Source organism: Arachis duranensis, chromosome 5 (genome assembly GCF_000817695.3).
Source record: "Arachis duranensis cultivar V14167 chromosome 5, aradu.V14167.gnm2.J7QH, whole genome shotgun sequence".
Lineage (NCBI taxonomy): Eukaryota > Viridiplantae > Streptophyta > Magnoliopsida > Fabales > Fabaceae > Arachis > Arachis duranensis.
In genome coordinates this window covers 95,739,801-95,764,559 of record NC_029776.3, presented here as the reverse complement: position 1 = coordinate 95,764,559, position 24,759 = coordinate 95,739,801, and the positions used below count along the sequence as shown (strand labels likewise).

Below are 24,759 nucleotides of genomic sequence, written 5' to 3'. Positions count from 1 at the left end.
TAATATTTATACCTTGTCGGAAGCTACACTTTTAAATAAATTATATCTTTATAAATATTTCAATAAAAATTTATATAATAATATTTTTAACAAAGTAATTATTTAATAAAATTTTAATATAACAATCTAAATTATTTATATTTTTATGTTGTAGTTAAGAATATTATTTTAATATGATTTTTTAATATTATAAAAATTTATATTGCATGATAATTGTTCATCTTAATAAATAAAAAAATTTATATTTTTTATATTTATATGTTTTATCTTTATTATTTAAAAATAAAAATAATGTTTCTTATTTAAAATATTGTATATCAAAAGATATTTATTTATTTATGTACTAATAATGTCTAATGTCTTCTATATTTTTTATGGTTTATCAAGGTTCTTTTTTATAATAGCTTTTGATTTATATTTAATGAAATCTAATAGTTTATAACAATAAAGCATATTCAATAAGCACAAAATTATTGTGTTTATTTTAGACATACCCAAAAAAGAGGACCCCAAATCTTTTTCCAAAATTAATTTAATATACATATACTTTGCAAAACCAAAACATATGATTTATTATTTCACTACAATTTACAACCTCTTCAGTGCAATAAAAATCATTTTTAATGATAATAATATAATAATCACTGTATGTTTTATTTAACTTATGCAATTATATTTTTGCTGTTATTATTATGTGTTAAAATGAGAATTACATATTTTTTGTGACCATTTAAAAGATCTTTATTGATAATTGTATAATCATTGCTAAAATTTTTTAGTGACAAAATATAAAATAAGTAATTTATAATTGCTGTTAAATATATTAGCGACTATTTTTATTGTTGTTAAAAATGATTTTTTTTGGTAGTGTTTGTTTAAGCATGCTAAATGCTAACAATGCAATAATAAAAGAATTTGGAACAAAACAAGAATGGACATATATAACTTCTACCAAGAAGTCCACATTATTACCGTATAAGAAACCCATTGTAAAATTTCCTATTTTTCACACTTTATTATTTGTTGCACATCAGGGGAAAAAAAAAGAAAGAAAAGAAAATAATTGAAAATTAATTCACCGACTTTTACCCCTCAAAGTAAATGAAAATAAAAGCCTTGATCTTTTCTTTTGTTTTTTAGTTTCTATCATACGAATATTTCGCTATTAAAAAAAATTATCTTGCAGAACCTTAATAGGAACCAAGTAATGTAGATAAGATTTAGGAGACCTCCATATAATCCTCTTTGTTGTTATTATTTGACCATTAAAATTAAAATAATATTTAAATAGTAAACTTATATATTGTCTAAAAATTATATACATTGGTTTTTTTAATTTTTCAAAAATGTCAGTTGCTTAATTACCACTATAGCCTATAGTGATGTACAACAAACATGTTCAGAAAAACGAATATAAGGTGATGAAAATGGAGTACAGCCACTTTTTGGTAGAAGTGATAGATATACAGTAAATTTCCTGAGACAGTGCAAAAGGCCAAAAAGTGAATGTCGTATGCAAAATTATGAAATTCCCAAAATTATTTTGTGCTTTCCAAAGTGAATTATGAGATGAAAGCCCATACTCTAACGGGTCCACTCAAAGCCCTTTTAGTTTTTCCCTCTTAACTTGTTTGGACACAAAAGCCCCTATCATGACATCATAATTACAATTAGAGGATTCATAGAATTAGAGCCCCTTTTTTTCCCCTCTTTTCATGCCCATTTCACATGAATTGAATACATAATCTATTTGGATTAACATGTGAAAATTAGTATAACACGAAAATGGAAGATGCTACGGAAGTGCTAATCTAGATCCTAAGTTGGGTCAATCCTTTGGTTGAGAGTGGAAACTTTCAATTTAGAAAAGGGTTAAAGAATAATAGTCAGAATGATAACTACAAAAATTTGAATGATTATAATGCACAATAAAGAATTTTTTGCTAGTGAAAAAATTATCTCCACAAAAAAAAATCATAATTTTTTTAAAATTTAATATCCAGTCTTAGATGGATCTTTCTAAATTTATTATTCCATACATAACATAGAATTTGAACATAAAATTTTAATTCTGGTATTGTTTAAAAAATTTAGAAGTTAGTCACCACCTTTAGCCTATTTATAGAATCATGTCTTAAAAGAAGACTTATCCTAATATTCCCAAGAAAAATGCATAATCTAACCATAGACTTAGGGTTTATAGCTTGTACAATATAGCACCAACGTAACATTGATAATTAGTTTTAAATAAAGGGAAAAGGGACCAAACATGCAAAACGTATGCTTATTGTAGAATGCATGCATGTGAGTGAGCAACTGTTAAGAATAAAATATACTACTATTTTGCTTAGCTTGTTAATGTTGGCTGCGCTGGCTGGTTTATTTGCAATCATTATGCATAATGATTCAATTATTACGTGCCGTAAATAATTAATTATATATCTAAACAATAACTAACTATATGAACATTATTCTATGATATTATGGAGTTTCTGTCGAGTGATCAAAGATGTATATGTCTCCACATATGAGAACAAAAACTAATCCCAGAATATTATCAGAAGTTAACTTTTTTTAATTAACTTAAAAAATATTGTTTAGATGAACTGAATCACATGTGAATCGAGTCTAATAACCACCAAAAGAAAATAAAATGCAGTTATTAATTTTTTGTCTCCCATGAAAAGTTAGTACTATATATGAGCAGTCCTCACTCCTCATTGTCTAATCACACTCTCTATTAATTGCTTCTACTTTTGATTTCTTATACTACTATATAATACAAATGTTTTGTTAAATATAAAAGAATAATTAAGCATACTTATATTTATTTATTACACTTTCAATCATTAATAATTCTATCTTGTTAATATATACACACATCCAGCAATTTAAACTATTAAAATTATAAAAAAATTAAATAATTTTCTTAATGTTTTAGTAATGGCCCCAAATGATACTCTAATCTTCTAAGGTTTACAATTGAACACTTTTTTGGTAAGTGGATAAAAAGTGACATAAATCGAGATATTCTTATCAAATCTTATCTCATTTGTAATATCCGTGTACTCAAAATTGAAAATTCTACTGTTTTCGGAAAGAATCAAGCAAGAGATTAAAAAAATAAAAGAAAATCACATTTAATTTAAAATCTTAAAACATAAAAAATAGTGGCTATTATCTTATAAACTCTTTGCTTTTTTTTTTTTCAACGTGAGACTAACACTAGTTACTCAACAGTTTTATATGTGTATCAGTGTATGTGCTTCTTCTTGTTTTTCTTTATTGTAACTTCAAATTCTCTAAGGGTACTACGATACATGTCCCTTCAACATCTAATTATTTTAGGCTAACCCGTACCCTTTAACCTTTAATGTTGTACATAGAATTGTTGTTGAGATAATATTGGTCTAGTTGTCCACTTTGCTAGCATGTCCACACAACGGGGAACATTGTGAATATCATTTCCAACCATACCCATTTTCGTAATTTCAAATTAAATTAAATAACCCCATTCCCTCAAATATATAGTTTTATTTCACTACTATATAGTTTGTTACACACACACATGAATTGAACCACAAAGAACCAAAGAAAGAGAGCACTATAATATGGAAGGAGGAGTAGTACCATCGTCTTCTTCTTCCTCAGCATATAGAGAGTGCTTGAGGAACCATGCAGCCAGCCTCGGCAGCTATGCCACCGACGGCTGCGGAGAGTTCACCTTGGATGACATCAGCGGTGGCAGCAATAGTCTGCAGTGTGCAGCATGTGGCTGCCACCGCAATTTTCATCGCAAAGTGAACAATTACCCTCAGAACGGAGCGTCCCCTTCTGAGGGTACTGCAAACACGGCTCACGAGCTCATGAACTACTCAGAAGAGCGCGCCATAGCCGAAGAAGGCATAGAAAGAGGAATAATAATGGGAACTAATAATAATAATATTAATATTAATAGCAGCAGCAACAACAAAAAGAGGTTCAGGACGAAATTCAGCGAGGAGCAGAAGGAGAAGATGTTAGGGTTTGCGGAGAAGATTGGTTGGAAGCTTCAAAGAATTAGCAAAGAGACTGAAGATGAAGTTGAGAGGTTCTGTAGAAGTGTTGGTGTGAGTAGACAAGTTTTCAAGGTTTGGATGCATAACCACAAGAACAATTCTTCCTTTAATTCTTCTAATTCTGCTTCCAATGGCAATGCTTCATCTCTCACTCAGTAGTATAATATTTTTTTTGATGACACAAAACATGCATCAAAAAGAAGCTAAGGTAGAGAGATCTTTATGTATCTTATAATCTTACCATTGCTTTAATTTGTGTCTTTTTTTTTAGCATTTTAATTTTTCCTTTTCTTTTTTTTTTTTTATTTCCCTTCTTTCGGTGCTTGGTTGTATGTAACCTTAGTAACTTATATTATCTTCCTCATTGCATTGTCAGATAAGCTTGTTTATTTGTTTTTTCTTTTTTTTTTTAAACAATATTCAGATAAATATAGAGTGATAAGGTGAACATAGAAATGATATTTTAGAACCTATAATAATCACTAGCTATGGCCTCACAAATTAAAATTGATTTTATTTTCAATTGTTGGTGATGATTAAGCTAATAGCTTAATCAGTAGACAGTAATTAACAAGATTGATCTCTTTGAACGCTGTCAATCTTTTTTCTCTCAAACGCCGTTTAATTTTCTTCTAAAAGTTCTGTTAGATGGTAAAAATTTTTTTTTTATCAATATGTTGCCAACATTTCATTATATTGTGGTTCTAAATTTTATGTGTATATCTGTGTGAAGAAATTGATAGATCATGAAAATTATCAATTCATTGGTGCATGACCAAAGTTAATGACACTTTATAATTTCTGTTTCTCAAAAACAAAATCAAAAATTTTTTTTTTATTTTTCACGGTATCTCCTAATTTAATATCCTAATTTAATATGTTAAAGACTAATTATCATATATTTGAGTTTTATTTAAAAATTTGTTATTAATTAATAAATTATTACATTTATAAAATAAAATTTAAATACATTGAATTAACTATTCGACTAATTTAAATTAATATATACATAAAGAAAAATTCAAATACACCACATTTATTTAAATGAATAAATAAGCTAATTATTCGATCTACTCAAGTTGTTAATAAATTTTTTTTTCTAGGGCCATAATATGCTTTACTGCCTTGTCAAAACTCTTGATGTTAATTATTATATTGTATTTAAGTAGGCATTTTGAAGCTAAATGACATAAATTAGTCAATAATCAATTAATTTGGCCTAACTAATAAGATTAATGTCAGATCAACAATACGTGGTGGAATAAATTTTTGCATAAGTAGTTGGAGCCTGGAGGACCATTGAACCTGCTGATGGATTCAATTTTTACATTTGTTTATACGCAATAAAAAGGGGAAACTGAAGGGATAAAAAAAAAAGAAAAAAAGAAAAAAAAATTCAAGTAGATCATGATTCATGCATATATATATGTTGATGTCGCTTCCTCCACATACAACAATAAAGGAAGATACAATCAGAAAAGTTAATGGCTCCCACTCTTGCATTGTAACTTGCACTGTCTGATGAAACCATGTGCACTTTCATCAGATTAACTTCGCTATGATGTCCTTAGAATTCGGCAATCAACCAACAATTCTTTAGAAATTAGAAGAAGGGAAAATATATATAACATATTATTTTTTAATTTATTTTTATTTTTAATAGGAGGACGATACTAAATAATCATATTAATTACGATCTAATCTGATTGGATTGGAAACCAATATATTGCAAAGCGGGTAGGGTTCGAATTTGGGTATAGAGTTAATTCTATCCAACTGATCAATTCACACTTTTTTTAATTTGTGATGGTTGTGAAAGATCCATCTTAAGAATCAATGGAACTACAATACCTATAAGAAATTATGATGTCTAATTAACTACAAGCAAAATTTGAACAATTTTTTAATAATTAATTTTAATATTTTTAAAAATTAAAATTTAAATAATTATGATTAATTAGATTTTGAATAATTAGAATTAGACAAATAACCTTCGCACAAATTCTAATCTCTCTCTCTTAATTACTGTTGTTCCTCCTAATTAGGAGTGAAAAAAGGTCATACAGCCTATCAGGCCTGCAGCCTGATCTGTGTTTGGCCTGACTTGACTTATTATAAAAGAGGCACAGGTTTAGACTCTTTTAAAAGTCTTAATATGTTAATAGGCTAAATTCAGACTCACTAATTAGTTTTATTGGCCTGTCAGATCTGTCTGGACCTGTTAAAACATAATTAAATATATAAATAAAAAATAATTTTTTAATAATATTTTTATTTTTGTAAAAAAAAAATATATTAGGCCTTTTAACAGGCTTCAACTCAGGACAGGTTGAATAACAGATCAACCTAATACTTTATAAAGAGCCTATAGCAGGATGCAGGTCAGGCTCAGGCCAATTAACTACATGATAGGCAAGGCCTGTTAAGAATAAAGCCTGGCCTGACCTGGTGTATCCTGGCCTGTTTCTACCCCTACTCCTAACCCCACACTGCGCCGTTTCGTCTGATCCACTGTGCTACCACAGCACCGACCAGAGTTTGCATACCCCCATCATCGTTGCAGGCCACTATACCCTCTGCCATTGATGCAGGACTCTTCGTGAACCAGAGTAACATGCCATCGCACCACCACTTCATCGTCTGATGATCAGTGGCCGCTCCTTGATGACGAAACCATCCTCAGCCATTGCGCTTCTTAGGGATGAACATGGATCAGATAATATCCACAAATATGCAGTATTTATTCGTATTCGATATGCAAATTGCGGATATTATCCGATCCGCACTCTAATAAGATTGGATCGCAGATTGTACATATGTATCCGCAAATTCAATCCCAAATCCGAAAATTAAATTAAAAATTATAAATAAATAGAAATATATATACTCCTTTTAAAACTCATTCAAACAAAACCCTAATCGAATCCTTCTCCTCTGGCTACGCCAACCCCTTTCCCCCAACTCATCTCACTCCCTCTTGACCCTCCTCTTTTTGCCAGCTCTTCCATCTGATTGTCCAACCTCGTCGCCACAGTAGAGGTCTTCACCTCCTCACTCCTCCTATGGGCAGCCCAAACTGCCCAATCCTTTCTTCCTCAATCCATCTATTCTTCTTCTCCAGTCTTTTATGCCGCCCAGTCCTCTCCTTGCCATTTTCCTCCTCTCCGTTGTTCCAGTGTTCTTGAGGTTTGTCTCAGCATTTGTTTCGGGCTTCAACTTTTGACTTTTGCTTCTTTTTGCGTCTATTTTTGCGTCTACTTCTTTGTCTTTTCCTTCTGCTTCTATGCTGCATCTTCGCTTTTGTTTTCATTAAGCTTTGGCTTTTGGGTTCTGCTTCTGTTTCCTTTAAGTTTTAGATTTTGGATTCTAGTTCATTTTTATTTTAAATTTGAATTCTATCCGCTATTAAATTTAGATGTACTATTATTAAAAAAAGTTTGATTCTACATAGCACTCTTGTTATCTTGAATTTAGTACTACTATTAGCCAAGAAATTTTTAGTTCTTTAATCTTTTCTACTGTTGTTTGAATTATGATTCTGGTTCTTTAAGAGAATTTTTAAAATTTTTTTTATTTTTTAATTACTAGAAATTTTTTATTTTGTAATCGAATATATCCAATACCCGATCCGATCTGTAAATTTGTGGATCAAATCCTAGGCTAAAAAGCGCGGATATTGAATCCGATTCGTTCTGATGATCTTAGTGCAGATCGGATCAAAATTTTACTCATATCCGATTCAATTTGTGTGCAGCCCTAATGCTCCCCCCGTCGAGCTGTTGTTGCTGCGTCGTCGTCCTAGCGCGAGCTGCACGTGCGACTGTTCACATCATTGCCGTAGGGAGAAGTCGCGCGCGCAGGTGACACAATCATGCTCCCCTTTTCTGTCATCGCACCACATTTGTCTCGTCCTCCCTCGCATCACCATCCTCCCTCCGTTGTGATTTAGATTTTTTCGATGTGATTTGGATTTTTTTTCATTTAGTTTAGATTTTTCGATATAATTTAAATTTTTTTTAGTGTATTATGAGTATTTTTTCGTCCCTTAGTAGAAAGTGTATTGGGGTTTAGAATGTGGATGTTTTTTTATTTTATAAAAAAAGAAACATTCACAATCCCTTGTGAATGAATTTAATGTGATTTGGATTTTTTTCTATGTGATTTGAATTTTTTTCTATATAATTTTAAAAAAATTTCGATATAATTTTGATGTATTTTTATCTCTTAATAAGAAATACATTAGAGTTTATGATGCAAATGTTTTTTTTACAAAGAAAGAAATATTTAGTTACAAAGAAGAAATATTCACAATCTCTTAAGAATGAATTTAATATAATTTAAAAAATTTTTTTATGTGATTTAGATGTTGTTTTATGTAATTTGGATTTTTTTATATAATTTAAATATATTTTTTATATACTATGGAGTTTTTTTTTATAGATATTAGAGTAGAGTTCTTTTTTTTTAGTCAAAGTGAATTGAACAACCTCCAATTTTAAGTATCACAATACATTTATACTACACAATTACTTACACAATACTTAAGGATTTATAGTCAACACTTAGTGTACTTATTAAAATTTGAACCTGAATACAACATATTAAAAAACATATAATTTAACCAATTGAACTAGACCTCAACTGCGAGTGGAGTTCAAATAGGAGTTAGTTGAAGTTGGTTGCACTTCTTGATTATCTAGCAAAGTTGATTAACTAATTAAGTCAATAACGAAGTGAGTGAATGTGAAACTGTACAAATCTGACGTAAATGAACCATCCGATGAGAATAGCAAGGGCTTTTAACGAGGTTGGGCTTCTAGTGTTACTTGTCGGACCAATGGTTTTGGGCCGTTGTTGTGATATATATTACTAAGGAATTTCTTTGGTGAGGAGTGAAGTTGGGTAAATAGTGAAAATTGTAATTAAAGTTTTAAGGAGAATGTGTATTTTACATGATATTTTTATTTTTATTACCATAATATTATCTATATTATGTGTGTGTAATGTTAACTTTATGTGCTTAGTTCTTTTTTTATAATATTTGTATATAAATTTCAATTTTTGTAACTAATATGTGTTTGTAGATGCTTACAATATTAAAGATTAAATATGTTATGTTAGTTAAAATAAAATTAAAGAATATATGTGGATTTGGTTGATAACAATGTTATATGACTAACAAATATTATTATTTTGGGTCAGTACTTAGTCCGTAATAGTTTATACTCATATTTATAAGAATTTGTATACATAAAATATATAATTTGTATTTATATTTATCAAAATTTATACACATAAATTAATACAGTTTATATTTATATTTATTAAAATTTACACATATAAATCAATAAAATTTATTTGTCAAAAATAATTTGATATTTATATTGATTAAGTGATGACCAAAATTGCTAAAATTTGCTGATTGCCAATATTTTCTATTTGGCCGGTAAGATTGCATTTCTACACCTGTAGATAGAATAGGAACGAATTTTTTTTAGGTTGTCTACGGTATCTCCCAACCTACAGGTCAAGCATTAATCTGCTGACTAATGAGTTACTGTATGTACAAGACAGGATTTAAATACCCGATTCTTGTTTAAGCGGACGAGTCAGCTGACTATTTTACCAAGTTGAATAAGAACGAATTTAAAACCAATAAAATTATATACGCATCAAATTTAGATAGAGTTAAATCCTACTCATCTCTTTCCATTGATGACCATAACTTTCAAGGTTTTGTTAAACAATAAAACCAGAAATGAAGATAAAAAAGAACATTATTTTCGACACAAAATATTGAATACAAGAAATTATATCAAAAAATAAAAAACAAAAATCTAAACATTTGGTAGGGCACAATATTGGTGAAAGCGTAACTGACCTGGCATGTTGCTAGTGCTGACGTTTCTGCTCTTTCAATTTAGGACAAAGGTTAGGAATGGACAAAGTACATGCATTTGAAATAATTGGCAACCAAATATATATATGCGCAACTTGCACTCACTTTGATCCGTATCCTCCCATTAATTCATATATCCATAAGGTGCTGGCTAGAAAAGAGTATCTAAATAGCATGTTATTGGGTTAATGTTCAAGTTAGTAGTTGAAAGATGGATCGTTTTTTGAATTCGTCTTTAAAAAGATTTATTAATTAAGTTGATTTTTTAAAAATTATAAATTAATTATGTTTGTCATTGAGTCACTTTATTAATAGTTGTTACCAATGATTAATAATGTCAAATGTTAATTGAAAGTTAGCATATATGACATATGATATATTTAATTGGACGTGTGCTAATAAGATATATTTATGAAAATCTATTAATTTAGCTCTTAGGTTATAGCGGAATCAGGGTTTACATAATTGAAAAAAAAGAGACTAAATAGATAGATGTTTATAAATAATATATTTGATTGACATTTAATTAGACATATTAGTGTCATACATGAGGTTAGTTAATATTTTACATTATCAATCGTTAATGAAAATTGTTAATAGAATGACAAAATGACAAACATGATTAATTTGTAATCTTTAAAAGATTAATGTAATTGATAAAATTTTTTAAAGACGAATACGAAGAGCAACATATTTTCTACAGACTAATTTAAACTTTAACAGAAGAAATATTACATGCAAATTACAACTAACCCATTTTCTTAATACACACTACAAGAAATTCATCGGATACCATCGGATTTACTAAAAAATAATTCACTGATAATATGTTTACCGTTAGAATTATTATCGAAATAAATCCGACGGCATAAATCTTGCCAATAAATTTTTACCGTCAAATTTTTTTATCCGCAGCTAATTACTGGCGAAAAATTTTTTCTAGTAATTTTTACCATTATATTTTTCTTCCAATAAATCAGATGATAATATATTATTAATTAATAATTAAATTAATAACTACCAGCAGATTTAACCAATGATAAACTTAAATTTCAAATTTTTTAAAAAACCCTAAATTAAAATAGAATTATTGAAACAAAATAAAAAAAATAGAATTAAAAATCAGAATAATAAAGACAGCTTGAAACACAATTATCAAAATAAAATTCAAAATCAGACTCATAAACAAAATTTTAAACATAGAAACATCAAAATAGAATTAAAAAAATCTTAAATCAAAACAAATTAAAAAAACCCTAAATAAAAAAAGAATTAAAAAAATTCTAAATCAGATACCGTCTGTGCTTGCTGCTGCTATGCGTGGAGGACGACGGCGACTGTTGGTGTGTGGAGGACAATGGCAGCTGCTAGTGTGTGGCGCCGTGGAGGAGGACGGAAAGAGAAGCCCTTTAAGGATGGGGAGGGAAAGGAAAGGGTCGCACTACTGCGCCATGCGAGTCAGGGTGTTTTGGAGTGGCGTCAACGGCGGAGAAAGGGGAAGAGCTTCGTCGCTGTGATAGGCTGAGAGAGTGAGAGGAGATTTGATGCTGGGAGAGTGAGAGTGGGGGATTTTCGGCGTTATGAAGAGTTAGACTAAAGAGAAAATCTTTTGGAGGCTGTTGGTGGCGCCGGTCCTGGCAGAGGGGGCTATCGGAGAGAGAGAGAGAGAGTCTTTCAAAATGAGGGGAGAGGACGCACAATTTTAATTTAGGACAAAATTATCGTCAGATTTATCAACGGAAAAATTCGACGTTAATGTATTGCGCATGACCAAAACGCAGCGTTAAATATTGCACCAACTAATCTTTTTTCCGTCCAAATATTACCGACGAATTTATCGTCAGAAAATAGAATTTGACGATAAGTTTTTTATCCGACGAATTTATTATCAAATTCGCTGATAAATTCAACGCTAACATTCGACGCTAAATTCAATAGTAAATTCAACAGTATTCAACATTTTTCTTCTAATGACACCACAATAAATTTGTCTCAATGTCAATTTTTTTTTTGTTTAGTGATGCTTTAAAATATGGCATAAGATTATTTATCACCTCACTTTTGTAATGATAGTATTTGTTCATAATTTTACTTACAACTTTGTATTATATTTATAACAATATATAAATGGGATTAAGAAATTTGGTGTGCAATTCTTTTTTTTTTTATTTTATCCCTATGCACTATAATCTAAAATTCTGTGTAAATATTCCAATCATAGAGTTGTTTCTATTATCACGGAATCAGTTTGTATATACAATTATTGTTATTTCTACTATTCTATATATATTGTTCGTACTCTTATATTATTATTATTATCATTTTTTTTCTTTGTATTTTCATTCTCACTCTTTTCTAATTTTTTCTTCTATTTATATTAAAATGAATGTTCACTACAAAATTTTACATAGACACCAAACTTCTTTTTTGCAATTATTTATCTCTATTTTATTATTATATTTATGTTTTTTTTCTCTTGGAATTTTTTTGTTTCTTCTTTTTTTTTTTCAATCATAACATACAGCATTGCAAACACAATATAAAAGCAAGCATAATTTGTTTATTATGTTAGTTTATTTATATTATTTATTCTGGATATTTTGTTTTTTGTAATATTATTTTTTTCCTGCACTTAAGATTGATGAAGATATAAGCAACATAAGAGGATTTAATAATTTAACTTTTTAAATATTCTCACATTTATTTACATATTTACATATATGTATTTTTTTATTTTAAATTTTTTATTAATTAAATTTGTTCTTTACGTTATTATTTATCTACAATATAGTATTGATGAAAATATAACAACATAATAAAATTCAATAATTTAGTTATTTAAATATTTTGACATTATACAAATCTATATAAAAATATCTCGTTATTTGAAATAATTTAAGATAACTGAAATATTACTTAAATATTTGTTAATACATTTGTAAAGACTATTTAATTAAATTACTTAACTTTATAGTTTATAGAATATTACAAATATTTGTTATTCATAGATTTAAGTAATTTAAAATATGTAACACCCTAACTTTTAGTACTTTATGATCGTGCTAACATTTTATTTGGATAGAAGATGAAAAATAAGGGAAAAGAAAATGGGAAAAAAGAAAATGAGAAAAAAAATGAAAGGAAAAGTTGATTTTTTTTTTATGTTGTTTGGATGAAGAGAAAATGGAAACAGAAAAAAAATAGAAAAAAAAATTTGTTTGAATAGAAGAAAAAATAAGAAGAGAGAAAATCATAACTAAATAAAATTACATTAATACCTTTTTTATATTATATATAAATAATGATATACCAATATATTTTTACCATAGTTTATACTTTTTCTATCAGTTTTCATCTCATGTCCGAGAAGAAAAGTTTTCGATGGCCTCCGTACCATTTTTTTATTTTCCTCCCAATTTTCTATCCTGATCCAAACAGAGAAAAAGTTAATTTTCCATCATTTTTCTATCTTTACATTTTCTTTCTACTCAATTTCCTTTAAATCAAACAATGCGTAAAAGTCCGAGCATTACTAACCTCTATTCCTTTAATTATATATTATGTTTATTTAATATTGAACTTTCGTGAATATGAACCGAAATTTTTAATTAAGAAAAAGAAGATTCTTTACTTTTAATCACTATATATAGACTTATTTCAAGATTTTCAAAATACAAGTCATATCCTCTCTAAAAACCAAAAGAATAAACGACGAGGGAAAAATAAAATCTAACTCAACTTGTAAACATAATTTTCTATACTCCTGTACCTCTATACTAAACCTTCGCATCTGTAGCTGAAAGGGGTGAAAATAGGGGATAAGAATTGGAAAAGTCTTAGTAGGGTTGGGGTGTATAGTTATACTCATTTTATTACCATAGCCAACAGTAATGGACAATAGAATACATTTAGACTTAACAAACAAAGGACACAGAAATCAAGCAATCATATAGCACACCCACAATCACAAGAAACACACGCACAAACAAATATGCGCAAACAGGTATGATGCATGTCTATCCCTAGTGCAGGTAATGAGCTCATTTGTCGATTTCGACCTGCTCCTGACGTAACTCAGGAACCTTTGTCTTAGTTTGGTTTCCAATATCATAACCTCTATAAGCAACCTCTATCTTATAGGTGAGGCTCTCTCTAGCCAATGTATGTATCGATAATCTTTGTAAACAACCTCTGTCTTACAGGTGCGACCATCCCCTAGATTGGCCGATGTATCTCTGAAAAGCGAATCTCGATGGACTCACCACCATATTTTTGCTCATTTTCAACAGGTAGACAATTATCTCAGCTCGTTCTTTCTATCTTTCTTTCTTTCTTTCTTTCTTTTTTTCTATTCTTTTTCTTTTAAAACCAAAACCACCTCTTTATGACATTTTTCAAAACCTTTAAAACAATTTCACTTAAACCAATTCTTCTTTCAAAAGACAAAGAGAAATCATTTACTAGTTAAACCCTTTAACAAAGGATCTAGATAGACTTTAGGGGGGCGACAACCAAACTCATTTTTTAAAGTTCATTGGAAATCCTTAAGAATCATTGTTTTCTTAAATTGAGTTAATCAAATAATTTTTCTAAATCAAATCAAAACCAAACCATATAAATCGGAGGTTCCAAACCAATGTCAAAGCCAACACCAATCCCAGTTCCATCTTTAAAATTAATTCTTTAACTTTTTTCAAGACGTCGTAAAATGAAATTATTCAGTCAAAATTCAATTACTTTTAAAGTTTATTAAACTCCTTCGAATGAAATTTTTAAGTCAAATTGAAAACATAAGCCATTTTCATATTTAAATCAACCTTTAAACATAATACTTCTCTTAAATAATTTAAAATCGTAAAATAATTCTTTTCTAAATAAATCGAACTCAAAACATATACTTTTCTAAAATGAATTAAACTCAAAACATTACTATTTTCTTAATAAAACAAAAATCAAATAATATAACCTCTCAAATCCAATCTTTTTCAAAATAATATTTCAAACAAAGTCTTAAATTTTATAACAAAATTTCGACAACATCTCCCCTAAAACTTAGACTTTGTCACCCTTCTAGAGTCCCATCCAAACCAATTCTTAAATTCTTTTAAATCGATTCCAATAAATCAAAACCATTTCTAATATAAAAAAAATTATAAAATTAAACTAATTAAAATCCAACCGCTTCCAAAATCAAACTATTTTCATATATCAAAGTATGTCATCAATTTATTTCTTTTTAAATCTCAATGTCATCATCAAATCTCACCAATTTCACTTGATTACCAACAACATTTCAATCCCGAATTCATCAAAATAATTCGATTCTTGGCTGCACTTAAACTGACCAAATCTCAAACTAATCACAAATATCAATATATCATAAAATTTAACATAAATTCAGTCAAATTCAATCAATAATCAATGAAATAAACATTCACTTATCAAATTTATATTTAATTATTATAAAGTTACTAAAACCCTACTTTCGTACGAAATCAAAATACTCGAGGTTATGGAGAAGCTTTTTGACCGAGCTGCCGAAAAAGAAAATATAAAAAATCGTTTGTACCTCTTAAAACTCTAATTGACTGAACTCAAGGGGTAAGAGAGTTACGTCACTATCAACTTCCACCGATCAAAAGTGACGCCAACGTGTAGAAGAGGAATATACAAATACTTTTATCGGATTAGATTTTTTATTAGAGTTATGAATCGTAAGAAATCAAATGCCGAAGATCGATTTCTCATTCTCTACGGCCATTCTTTCTTCAAAATGAAACATGCACGGTTGGTTTTGGCTATGAGAACGATGATGATTAATGGTAATAATAATGGCTTATTTGGTTTGGTGACACACGGGGTGGGTGTCATCCATGAGCCACGTGTTAAATTATAAAGCTGTTGAATCAGAAGTTCAAGTTATAAATATCTTAAACGGATAACTATAAAATATTGAATATATTAAAACACAAGTAATAATATATATGAGTTACTAATATAAATGACATTAATAACATAACGATAAAATATATACGATAAAATATTAGTAAAGTTAAGTTTACCAAAAAGCACCTAGTTTTAATTATGTAAAATATTTTATTATAACAAAAATATATAAAAATATAAATTTAATTCAATTCAAATAGTTATAAATAAATTATAACTTATTTATATTTATATTTTTAAAATTGAAGATCGTTACAAAATATACCTATTTATAAATAGTAACAATTATAACTGCCATTTTAAAATGCATAAAAAATATAATTATTATTTAATTTATCTTCAATTGCATTATAATTATCTTTTTATTTTACACATAATTTCTATCTATATTGTCATCTTCTTTATCACAATGAATATAAATAGTATTTTTTCTCTATCTTTCTTCTATTTAATCTTATTAGTCTCACGTGTAAAAAAAATAGTTTTCATAATCTCCTGTAATTAACATGTAATTTTCTTATTGCATCAACATTTACATTAATTTTTTTCTATCTTCTCCTACTTATGGTTATGTAAGTTCTAATTTATTATTTTTTCTGCCATATATCTTATGTTTTGTTCTAACTATTAATTTTTTATAAGATTTTTATTTTATTTTATTTTATTTTTTATTTATTTTGAAGTGTTGAACATGAATAAGATCATGGATACAAAATCTTTTTAACATTGGAATGAAATTAATTAGAAGAAAAAGTAGAACTCTACGTATGTTATTCAAGGTCAATTACAAAGGTAGAATTTCATAATATATTTAGTTTGAACAGTTATAGTTACTAATCAACAAGTGGTCTGAGAGAATATATTTAAATTAAATTTGAGTAATTAACCTTAAGTATTGGACATGTCATTTATTGAATTTTTTTCTTCTAGAAAAAATGTATGTATTTATGAGTTATGTTTTAGTTTTATGATAGACACAGATGCTGTCTTCCACTAAAATATTATGGTTCATTTTACATATATATTCATCCATTTAAGTTTATTCGTGGAGTATTTTACAAAAATTATATTTAAATAATTTTTGTTTATCTTATAACTATTTTATAGAAGTGTAAATGATTAATATAAGAGTTGTGAGACATTTTTATAGGAGTGTAGATGATTAACATAAGAGTTATGAAATTTTTTAAATTTATTTTTAAAGTAGGACTTACTTTTAAGTGTAACAATTATCAACTAATACATAGTGAGAATTAATTGCTATCGAAGAAGACAAGATGGAAGAAGAATTCAAAAATGAGGAAGGAAGAGAGAATAATTCAATATAATAGTGGTGGTGGACAATAATAAATATGTATTTAGAAAATAATAAGAAAAAATAATGAAAAAAATTAAAAATTCAGAAAAATAATAAAACTAAAAATAAGATCTTGAATATAAAATTAAAAGAAATAAAATTTTTTTAGCTATTAAAATTATGTAAAAAAAAGTGCTTTAAATATAAATTTTTATATCCGTTTTAAATTAAATAAGATTTAATATAATGATTTTAGTATTATACTTAAATTAATTTAAATTTAATTATTTTATACATTAAAAAATTATATAACTTATAAATCTTTTATTTTTATTTTTATTTATCAATAATTTATTATTTATTATTTTTAATTTTTATCTCAAATTTATAAATTAAAAATATAAAAATTAATTTTCTAAAAATATTAGGAAAAAAACTAACAATATAGTAGTTGCTATTCTATTTTAAAATTAAATGAAACTTTAAGAAAACCTTAAGATTTTTATTATTTGGAGAAATAGAAGTTGAGATATTAAATCTAGAGAAAGATTAAAAATTATTACAAATAGTATTGAAAATAAGAAAATTACTCAATAATGTCAATTTTTTTATAAATCAATTGTATATGTTAATAAAAACTGAAATAATAGTGTCTATATAATATTACTCTTTTGTAAAGATATAATATATTTGGTATTATTTTTTAATTATTATTTTCATAATTATTGACAAATTTTGATAATTTGAACAAATGTTTTGAATGTCTGATATCTTAAATTTCCTCTTCAAATGATAAAATACGACTTAATAAGTAAGTGTGAAAAATAAATAACTATATAATAGTTATATATCTAAATATTCAAATCAAACAAGAAAAAAATTCTTTTAACAAATCTTCAACAACTCAAAAGTTAATACAATGGGCAGTTATAGATCAAAGTAAAAAACAAAACTGAGAGTTGTGATAATGGTATAATGGTAATTAATTGCGGTCGAGGTGAATAGAAGAAAAAACAAAGAAGAAAAATAAATCAAGGAAACATAATAGTAACAACGACACAATAATAGTTATACATGTATAAAAATGATAAGAGAAAAGGATAACGTATGATATGGTGAGATGATATAATCAAAATAAAATTAAAAATTTTGAAAGAATAATGAAATTAAAGATGTTCAATTTAAGATTGAAGAAATAAATTTTTTTATATATTAAAATTATACGGATTGTTATAATATGGTGATAATTAATTGTTGTAGGAGTGAATAGAAGAAGAAAATAAAAAAAAGAAATAAAATAAGGGAACATAATAGTAATAGTGAGATAATAATTAAATTAAAAATTAATAACTAAAAAATAATAATATTAAAATAATTAAAGATGTTCAATATAAGATTAAAGAAATAAATTTTTTATCTATTAGACTTATGCATAGAGATAAAGAGTATTTTAAATATAAATTTTTAAATTTGTTTCAACTTAAATATAAAATTGAGAAAATAAATAAATATAATAATATTTATAAATAACTAATCTAACAAATAATGTTAATAAATTTTTATCTTAAATTTGTTACACATAACAACATAATTCTTTTTTTTTTAATCTTACTTTTTTAATTTCAAATTTATTTATTTTATGCATTTTACCTGTTAAATAACTTAAAATATTTTATTTTTTTTATAATTTATTTTTTAATTATTAATATTAAATTTATAATTTTAAAAATAAAAATATAAAAATAATTTTTTAAATTTAATAAAAAAAGACTGAATAGATATGATAATGTTTGTTGAGCCGCGAGTTTAAAATTAAAAAAACGTGGCAACACTACAAGGGAACCGGGAAATTACTATTTATTATATTTGTTAATAATTACAAGGGAACCGGGAAATAGCGGCGGTTTCTGAAGTGATTTGCGGCGGTTTTAAACCGCCGCCAAACGAGATTCCAGCGGTTTGTTAAGCGTCGCCTATTAGGGGGTGGTTATATGATTTTGCGGCGGTTTTCAAGAACCGCTGGCACAACCGCCGCAAAACCCAAGATTAGCGTCACAATGTTTAGCGGCGATTTAAAACCGCCGCGATCTGGAAATCTGTGATTGACACGAAATGTTCGGCGGTTTGAAACCGCCGCTATTTAATGGCCACGGTTTAAAGGCTAATGCATTTACCGGCGGTTTGGAAACGTCGCAGTTTAACAGCCAATGTTTTTTTCAAATGTAACTGGCGGCGGTTAAAAACTGCCGCTATCGTTTTTTATTTCAATGAGCATTTTTTTTCGTCTTTTTTAAATCGTTCTTAATATTAGTAAGTTAAATTATTTAAAATCTCAAAAAATAAATTGCAGGGTAAACGACAATAGCAAAACCATTAATTTAATTAATATAATTATCCGAATATCAACAAAGTGTACTCCTTACTAAGAGTTGCATAATTAACAAAATAAAAGTGTATATCTGAAAGAAGAAAAGGTTCCACAATCCTAAGAACTACTTTCTATTTTGTCCCTCCAACGCACTCATCCATGTTGCGACGTCTGATGGCAGCTTCCTACCTTGCCCTTGAAGTAGACATATCAAAGCACTCTCCATTGCCTGCATCCTGACCTTCCCAGCTGCTACTTCATCCTCCATTGCCTGTCTTTTGGTCTTCTCGGATGCTACTTCATCCTCCACTGCCTTCCTTTTCAATTTCTCTGCTGCCAACTCTGCTTGCAGTTCAAGCAGCACCATTTGGGTCTCCTCCCTTTCAAAACCATTGCTCTGTTGATTGGAATTCATACCGAAGACTTGACTAGAAGTCGGTCCCAACCCCATTCCACGCACCCTACCCGGGCGCTCTCTTCCGAGAGCTTGAGCAAGCGAATCATTCTGGGATAACAGTCTAGAAGATTCATCGCCTTGCTCAATAGCCTCAATTCTTTCCTACACACATAGATAAGCAATTAAGAGCATTTATTAGCTAGTCGCTAACCGCACAGACTTCCAATAAAATTTTAAAAATTAAAACATAGGAGAAACTACTTCCCGATTCTGAACACATTACTTACTCCAATAGCGCGAGCTGCATCATGGATATAGGAGCCATTGGTTTTTTTGTGCGTTAAGAGATACAACTCTCCTCTACTAACTATCCTCCCTTGTCGTTCCGACTGTACCAATAATGAAGACAAAGTGAATAGGGTAGAGGAACAGATAGTTCAAAAACATTCCCAAAATTAGATTACCTCTTCTTCTCCGAGCCTTGCCAAGCTTTTCGATCCACCAGTGTGGGTGTAAAGCTGCTTTGATCGATTCTCGGCATTTTTCTTACACTTATCCTGTCATGCCATTAATTTAAGAGTTACTAGACACTAGTTCTGACGAACTAAATGTGACATAAATGAACTTTATCTGTTATGAAACATAACTATATTACCTGTGTCTCTTTGCTGTTGCGATAATCGAGAAATCTTTTCCAATGGTCTGCAGTAATTCCATCTGGGTGGTTTTCAATATTTGCTGCAAGTGAAAGTTCTGGGTCATAGTAGCGATGGTATAATCTGTTCCTCGTTTCCTTCCAAGCCCTTCCTAGCATCTTGGATATTATACCTTTTTATAATTCCTCTACTATCTTCTTCAAAATGGAACATTTCCTGCAACATTAAAATTAAGCAGTGAGTAGTGTTCAAAGTATGAGTTTGGAATGGTACGAAGAAATAAAAATAACATTTTACCTTTACTATTTCATTATAGACTTTGTCCCTGGTGCGAACCTTTCTCCAGTCCCTCTCGCAGATTGGGAATTTGGTGTAGTCAGATCCTAGCAGTCCCATAACGCCGCTCAATAGACCTGCTTCATCCCCAACTGGTTGCAGTGCATTGTTAAACCTGAGTACGACCTTTCTTCCGTTAGGTGGCTTCATAGCTTCCTTCACACTCAGTTTGACCTGTTTGATTGTGCCATCGAATTCTGTAAAACATATTAATTCTTAATTAGCTACCATTGAAGTCAAGTTGCGAATACATCATAGAAAAATAGGGCAATGAAAAGTAGAATTAAATAAAGTTCTCTTATACCAATTGTTTTAACATCCCAAAATTATGTGGTCTTGCGTCCCTTGCGCTTCTGAGCATTCTGTGCAGCAAGAAGATTATCAACATGTTGGTCAAAAGAATCTACCTCATCTGCCTCCTGGTCTACCTCTTCGGCGTCCGACTCCGAGTTTTGAACATCATTCATGGAAGCCTATGGAGCAGGCAGTGGTTCGGTTCGGGGCGGACGAAAGGGGCGTAAAGATGAGGAGGTGGGGGCACTAGAATTGGGCGGTAGAATTGGGCAGTCCGCTCTCTGGGAAGTTGAAGCTGCATTACCTCCCACTTGAGGCTGTTGACATGCTGTGTCTACACGGGCTTTCTTTCTTCGTGAAACGACCTACCCGAGGCATCTTTTCCAACTGCATTCGGATTAAAACGAAGTAATAACAATTAATATATACATAATAATATAAATTAACATGCAAAAAGGACACCGGCATACCCCAGTTACATGAGTACATGAGTTGAGATAGCATGTTAACAAAGAAATCAAATATGTGGGGCATTAAAAAATTGATTTATTCACAATTAATTCAATTATTTATGTTAAATATAATTATTCATGTATCATTTTTATTAACCCGAATATAACAATTAATATTGTACATCATAATATAAATTATTAGAGGTCCCAACTGCATTCGAATAGAAAATAGTACAAGATTAGTACACATAAAATTCGAGTTCTTCCAAACGTACTCAAAAGAGTACAATAATAATACTCAATTTAAAATAGAAAATAGCACTTCAATGTGGAATTACAACAAATTCTTGAAGAAGCTTAATTAATTAATCATATTAAAAGAAAAAGACATTGCAACGTATGGTGCAGGGCGGCTCTTCATTAATCTCTTCATTAATGAGAGAAATTATGAAAAAAAAAATAACCGGGGGTGAGAGGGAGTCAGAAAGGATATCATTAGTCAAGACGACAGTAAAATTATGCTGTTTCTTTAATATTATTTTTGGTGCCTAAACGTCTCTCATTACTTGCCACTTATTAATTAATTAGTAATTAGTAATCCTAATATATAAGCAGAGTATTTGTTAATTAAATATATAATATAATGGATGTACATCGTAGATAATTGTTATTATTAGGATCAGCAATAGCATGCTTAAAATGAAGATAATGACAGATTAAAAAAGAGAGATGAATTGAAGATGAGTTAGAGCATGGAACGATGCGGTTGGAGAATGAAATCAGTAGTAGATTAGAGCATAATAATGTTAAGGATTAATCGTGCTTACCTCCAGCGGGATGACTGATTTGAGGGTAAGAGAGAAACCACCAGGTATCGGACAGCGAGTAGAGACGGACGTGGAAGAGAGGTACTGGACGTACAAACTCCAATCAGGATTATTGGTATTAGGGAAAAAAATAAGGATTTGCTAGGCGGTGGCTTGTCTAATTTAAAATTTCAGTTTGTGTTTTTCGGTTTTTTGTAACTTTTTTAAAAGTATTAGTAGGTATTGAAGGAAAAATTACAATTAAAAAATAAATACTTAACGATTATTATTAGTTTGTTATCTATATATTTATAATCAAATATTTATGTTAATTTTATTCTCAGAGCTCGTTAGGTCTATTTTTTAAATTTTATAATAGACGCTAATAGTTTTTGCTTATTCTCTTCAATTCATACATTAATATAAAATGTTGTTTTGTTTACTCTCTTCAATTCATACATTAATATTATCATTTGCATATTGCAATATAAAACAATGATGGATGGTCACACTTTTTCTCTTCTTTTTTTCCGGTTTAAAAAACGTGGCAAAAAACATGGAAAACACAACACACAATATATTCATATAAAAATTAATACCATTATTATTATTATATAAACTTTTGACTAAACTTGTAGTCGTCTAATATTTGTTTAGTTACAAATAATTAAATGAGTTTAGATTAGATGAATTAGGTTATGTATCCTCAGTAGCACGTGGTTGATTATATATAATATTTACATGTTAACTATCATTTTACCAATCACTAATAATGTGTTTAGAATCACATATATAAAATATATTCATAGAAGGAGTTGACTTGATACAATGATACGTAAATAAGTATTTTTGTTTGGAAGGTTAAAAACTAGATAAATTAAGAAAAACATACTACGAATGTAGATGTATACTTTGTTAATTTTTATAGTTTCGTTAAATTTGTAATTAGATTTTTATATTTTTTTTAATTAGTTTTTTACATATATTGTTTTTAATTTTGTACATAGATCGTTGTAAATATAAAAATATTAGAATTAATAGAATAATTTTTTATAAATTAAAAATATCTACAATTAAAAATCTAATTAGATATTTGACTATATATTTTATAGAGGAATATTCTGTTATTTTAAATATTTTTAATATAATATAAAAATTTAATTAAAAAAATAAAAAACTATTTGTAAATATGATAAAACTAGAAGAATCAACATAATAATTAAATTTTAATTTATACAATACTCCTTTAAACATCTTATCGGTATATTCTATCATGTTTTACATAGAATCAATCAAATCATGAATATTTAGAGACTAATTAAATTCATCCTTGAAATTAATAGTTCTTATACGATGACTAAAGTAGGTGTGAAATTTCTTTTGAAGGACTAACGAGATATACTAAAATTATATTTTGAAAATGAAAACTACTGTCCGCATTTCCTCATCGTACGTGTTAGTTTTCGTTTAGCGGTTTAGCTTGAGTAGTCATTTCAAAGTATGGACATTGCAAACAAATTTTTTAATATAAATTTAATGTAATTCATCTCTCATATGTAATAAACTTAAAATTTGATGCGTAGATTCTTTTAAGAAGCACTCAGATAAAGACATTTAAAACGTCTTTTTTTAAAGATGTTTTTATATTGTGTTTTAATTGATTTTTGTATAATTTATTCGGTATTCTTCATCACATATTATTAAATTTTTCAAAAAATTTTCTTTCCAAAAATAATAAAAAGTATTTAATTTAGATTAAAACAAAAAAGGTAATAGATTAACATCAATATATATATATATATAACAAGCTCAAACCTCTTAAAATTTAGTCACAAAAAAAAACCTCTTAAAATTTTTATAAATAAAAAAATAATTAATTTATATTCGTACAATATATAAAATAATTACTATATTATTATTATATTATAGATTAAGATTCACTAATTTAAATTTTCTTTTTATTTTTAATATAAGCATTAGAAATAAATAAATTTTTTATAACTAAATGTAGTGTAACAAAATATATATAATATTAATTAGTTCTTAAAAAATTCTAAAAAAGTAGTTTCTTTCATTTTAGTAAAATAACTATTTATTAAAGTAGACAAATTAATTATTTTTTTCTCATATACAGTTTTTTTAAGACATAAAAGTAATTAATTAGGACATTGGTTAAGATAATTAAAGTCACTATTTCATTAAATTTTTAATTTAAAGAAAAATCCTAGTTAATTTTGGTATAGAAATTTC

General features: G+C 28.1%; 1 protein-coding gene and 1 long non-coding RNA gene across 2 annotated transcripts; one reads left to right on the top strand and one right to left on the bottom strand.

Annotated features, from left to right (window-relative positions):
* The first annotated feature begins 3,576 nt into the window (after positions 1-3,576).
* LOC107490538 (zinc-finger homeodomain protein 10) lies at positions 3,577-4,331 on the top strand. The gene has a single exon (XM_016111309.3). It carries the CDS (start codon positions 3,612-3,614, stop codon positions 4,215-4,217), a length of 606 nt encoding a protein of 201 aa, XP_015966795.1. The 5' UTR covers positions 3,577-3,611; the 3' UTR covers positions 4,218-4,331.
* Positions 4,332-21,033: 16,702 nt separating this feature from the next.
* On the bottom strand, positions 21,034-22,590 carry LOC107490539 (uncharacterized). Its single transcript, XR_001592412.3, has 3 exons — positions 22,531-22,590; positions 21,262-21,638; positions 21,034-21,154 (listed from the first exon to the last, which is right to left on the bottom strand). It is a non-coding gene; the product is annotated as an uncharacterized LOC107490539 (long non-coding RNA).
* Positions 22,591-24,759: the final 2,169 nt, after the last annotated feature.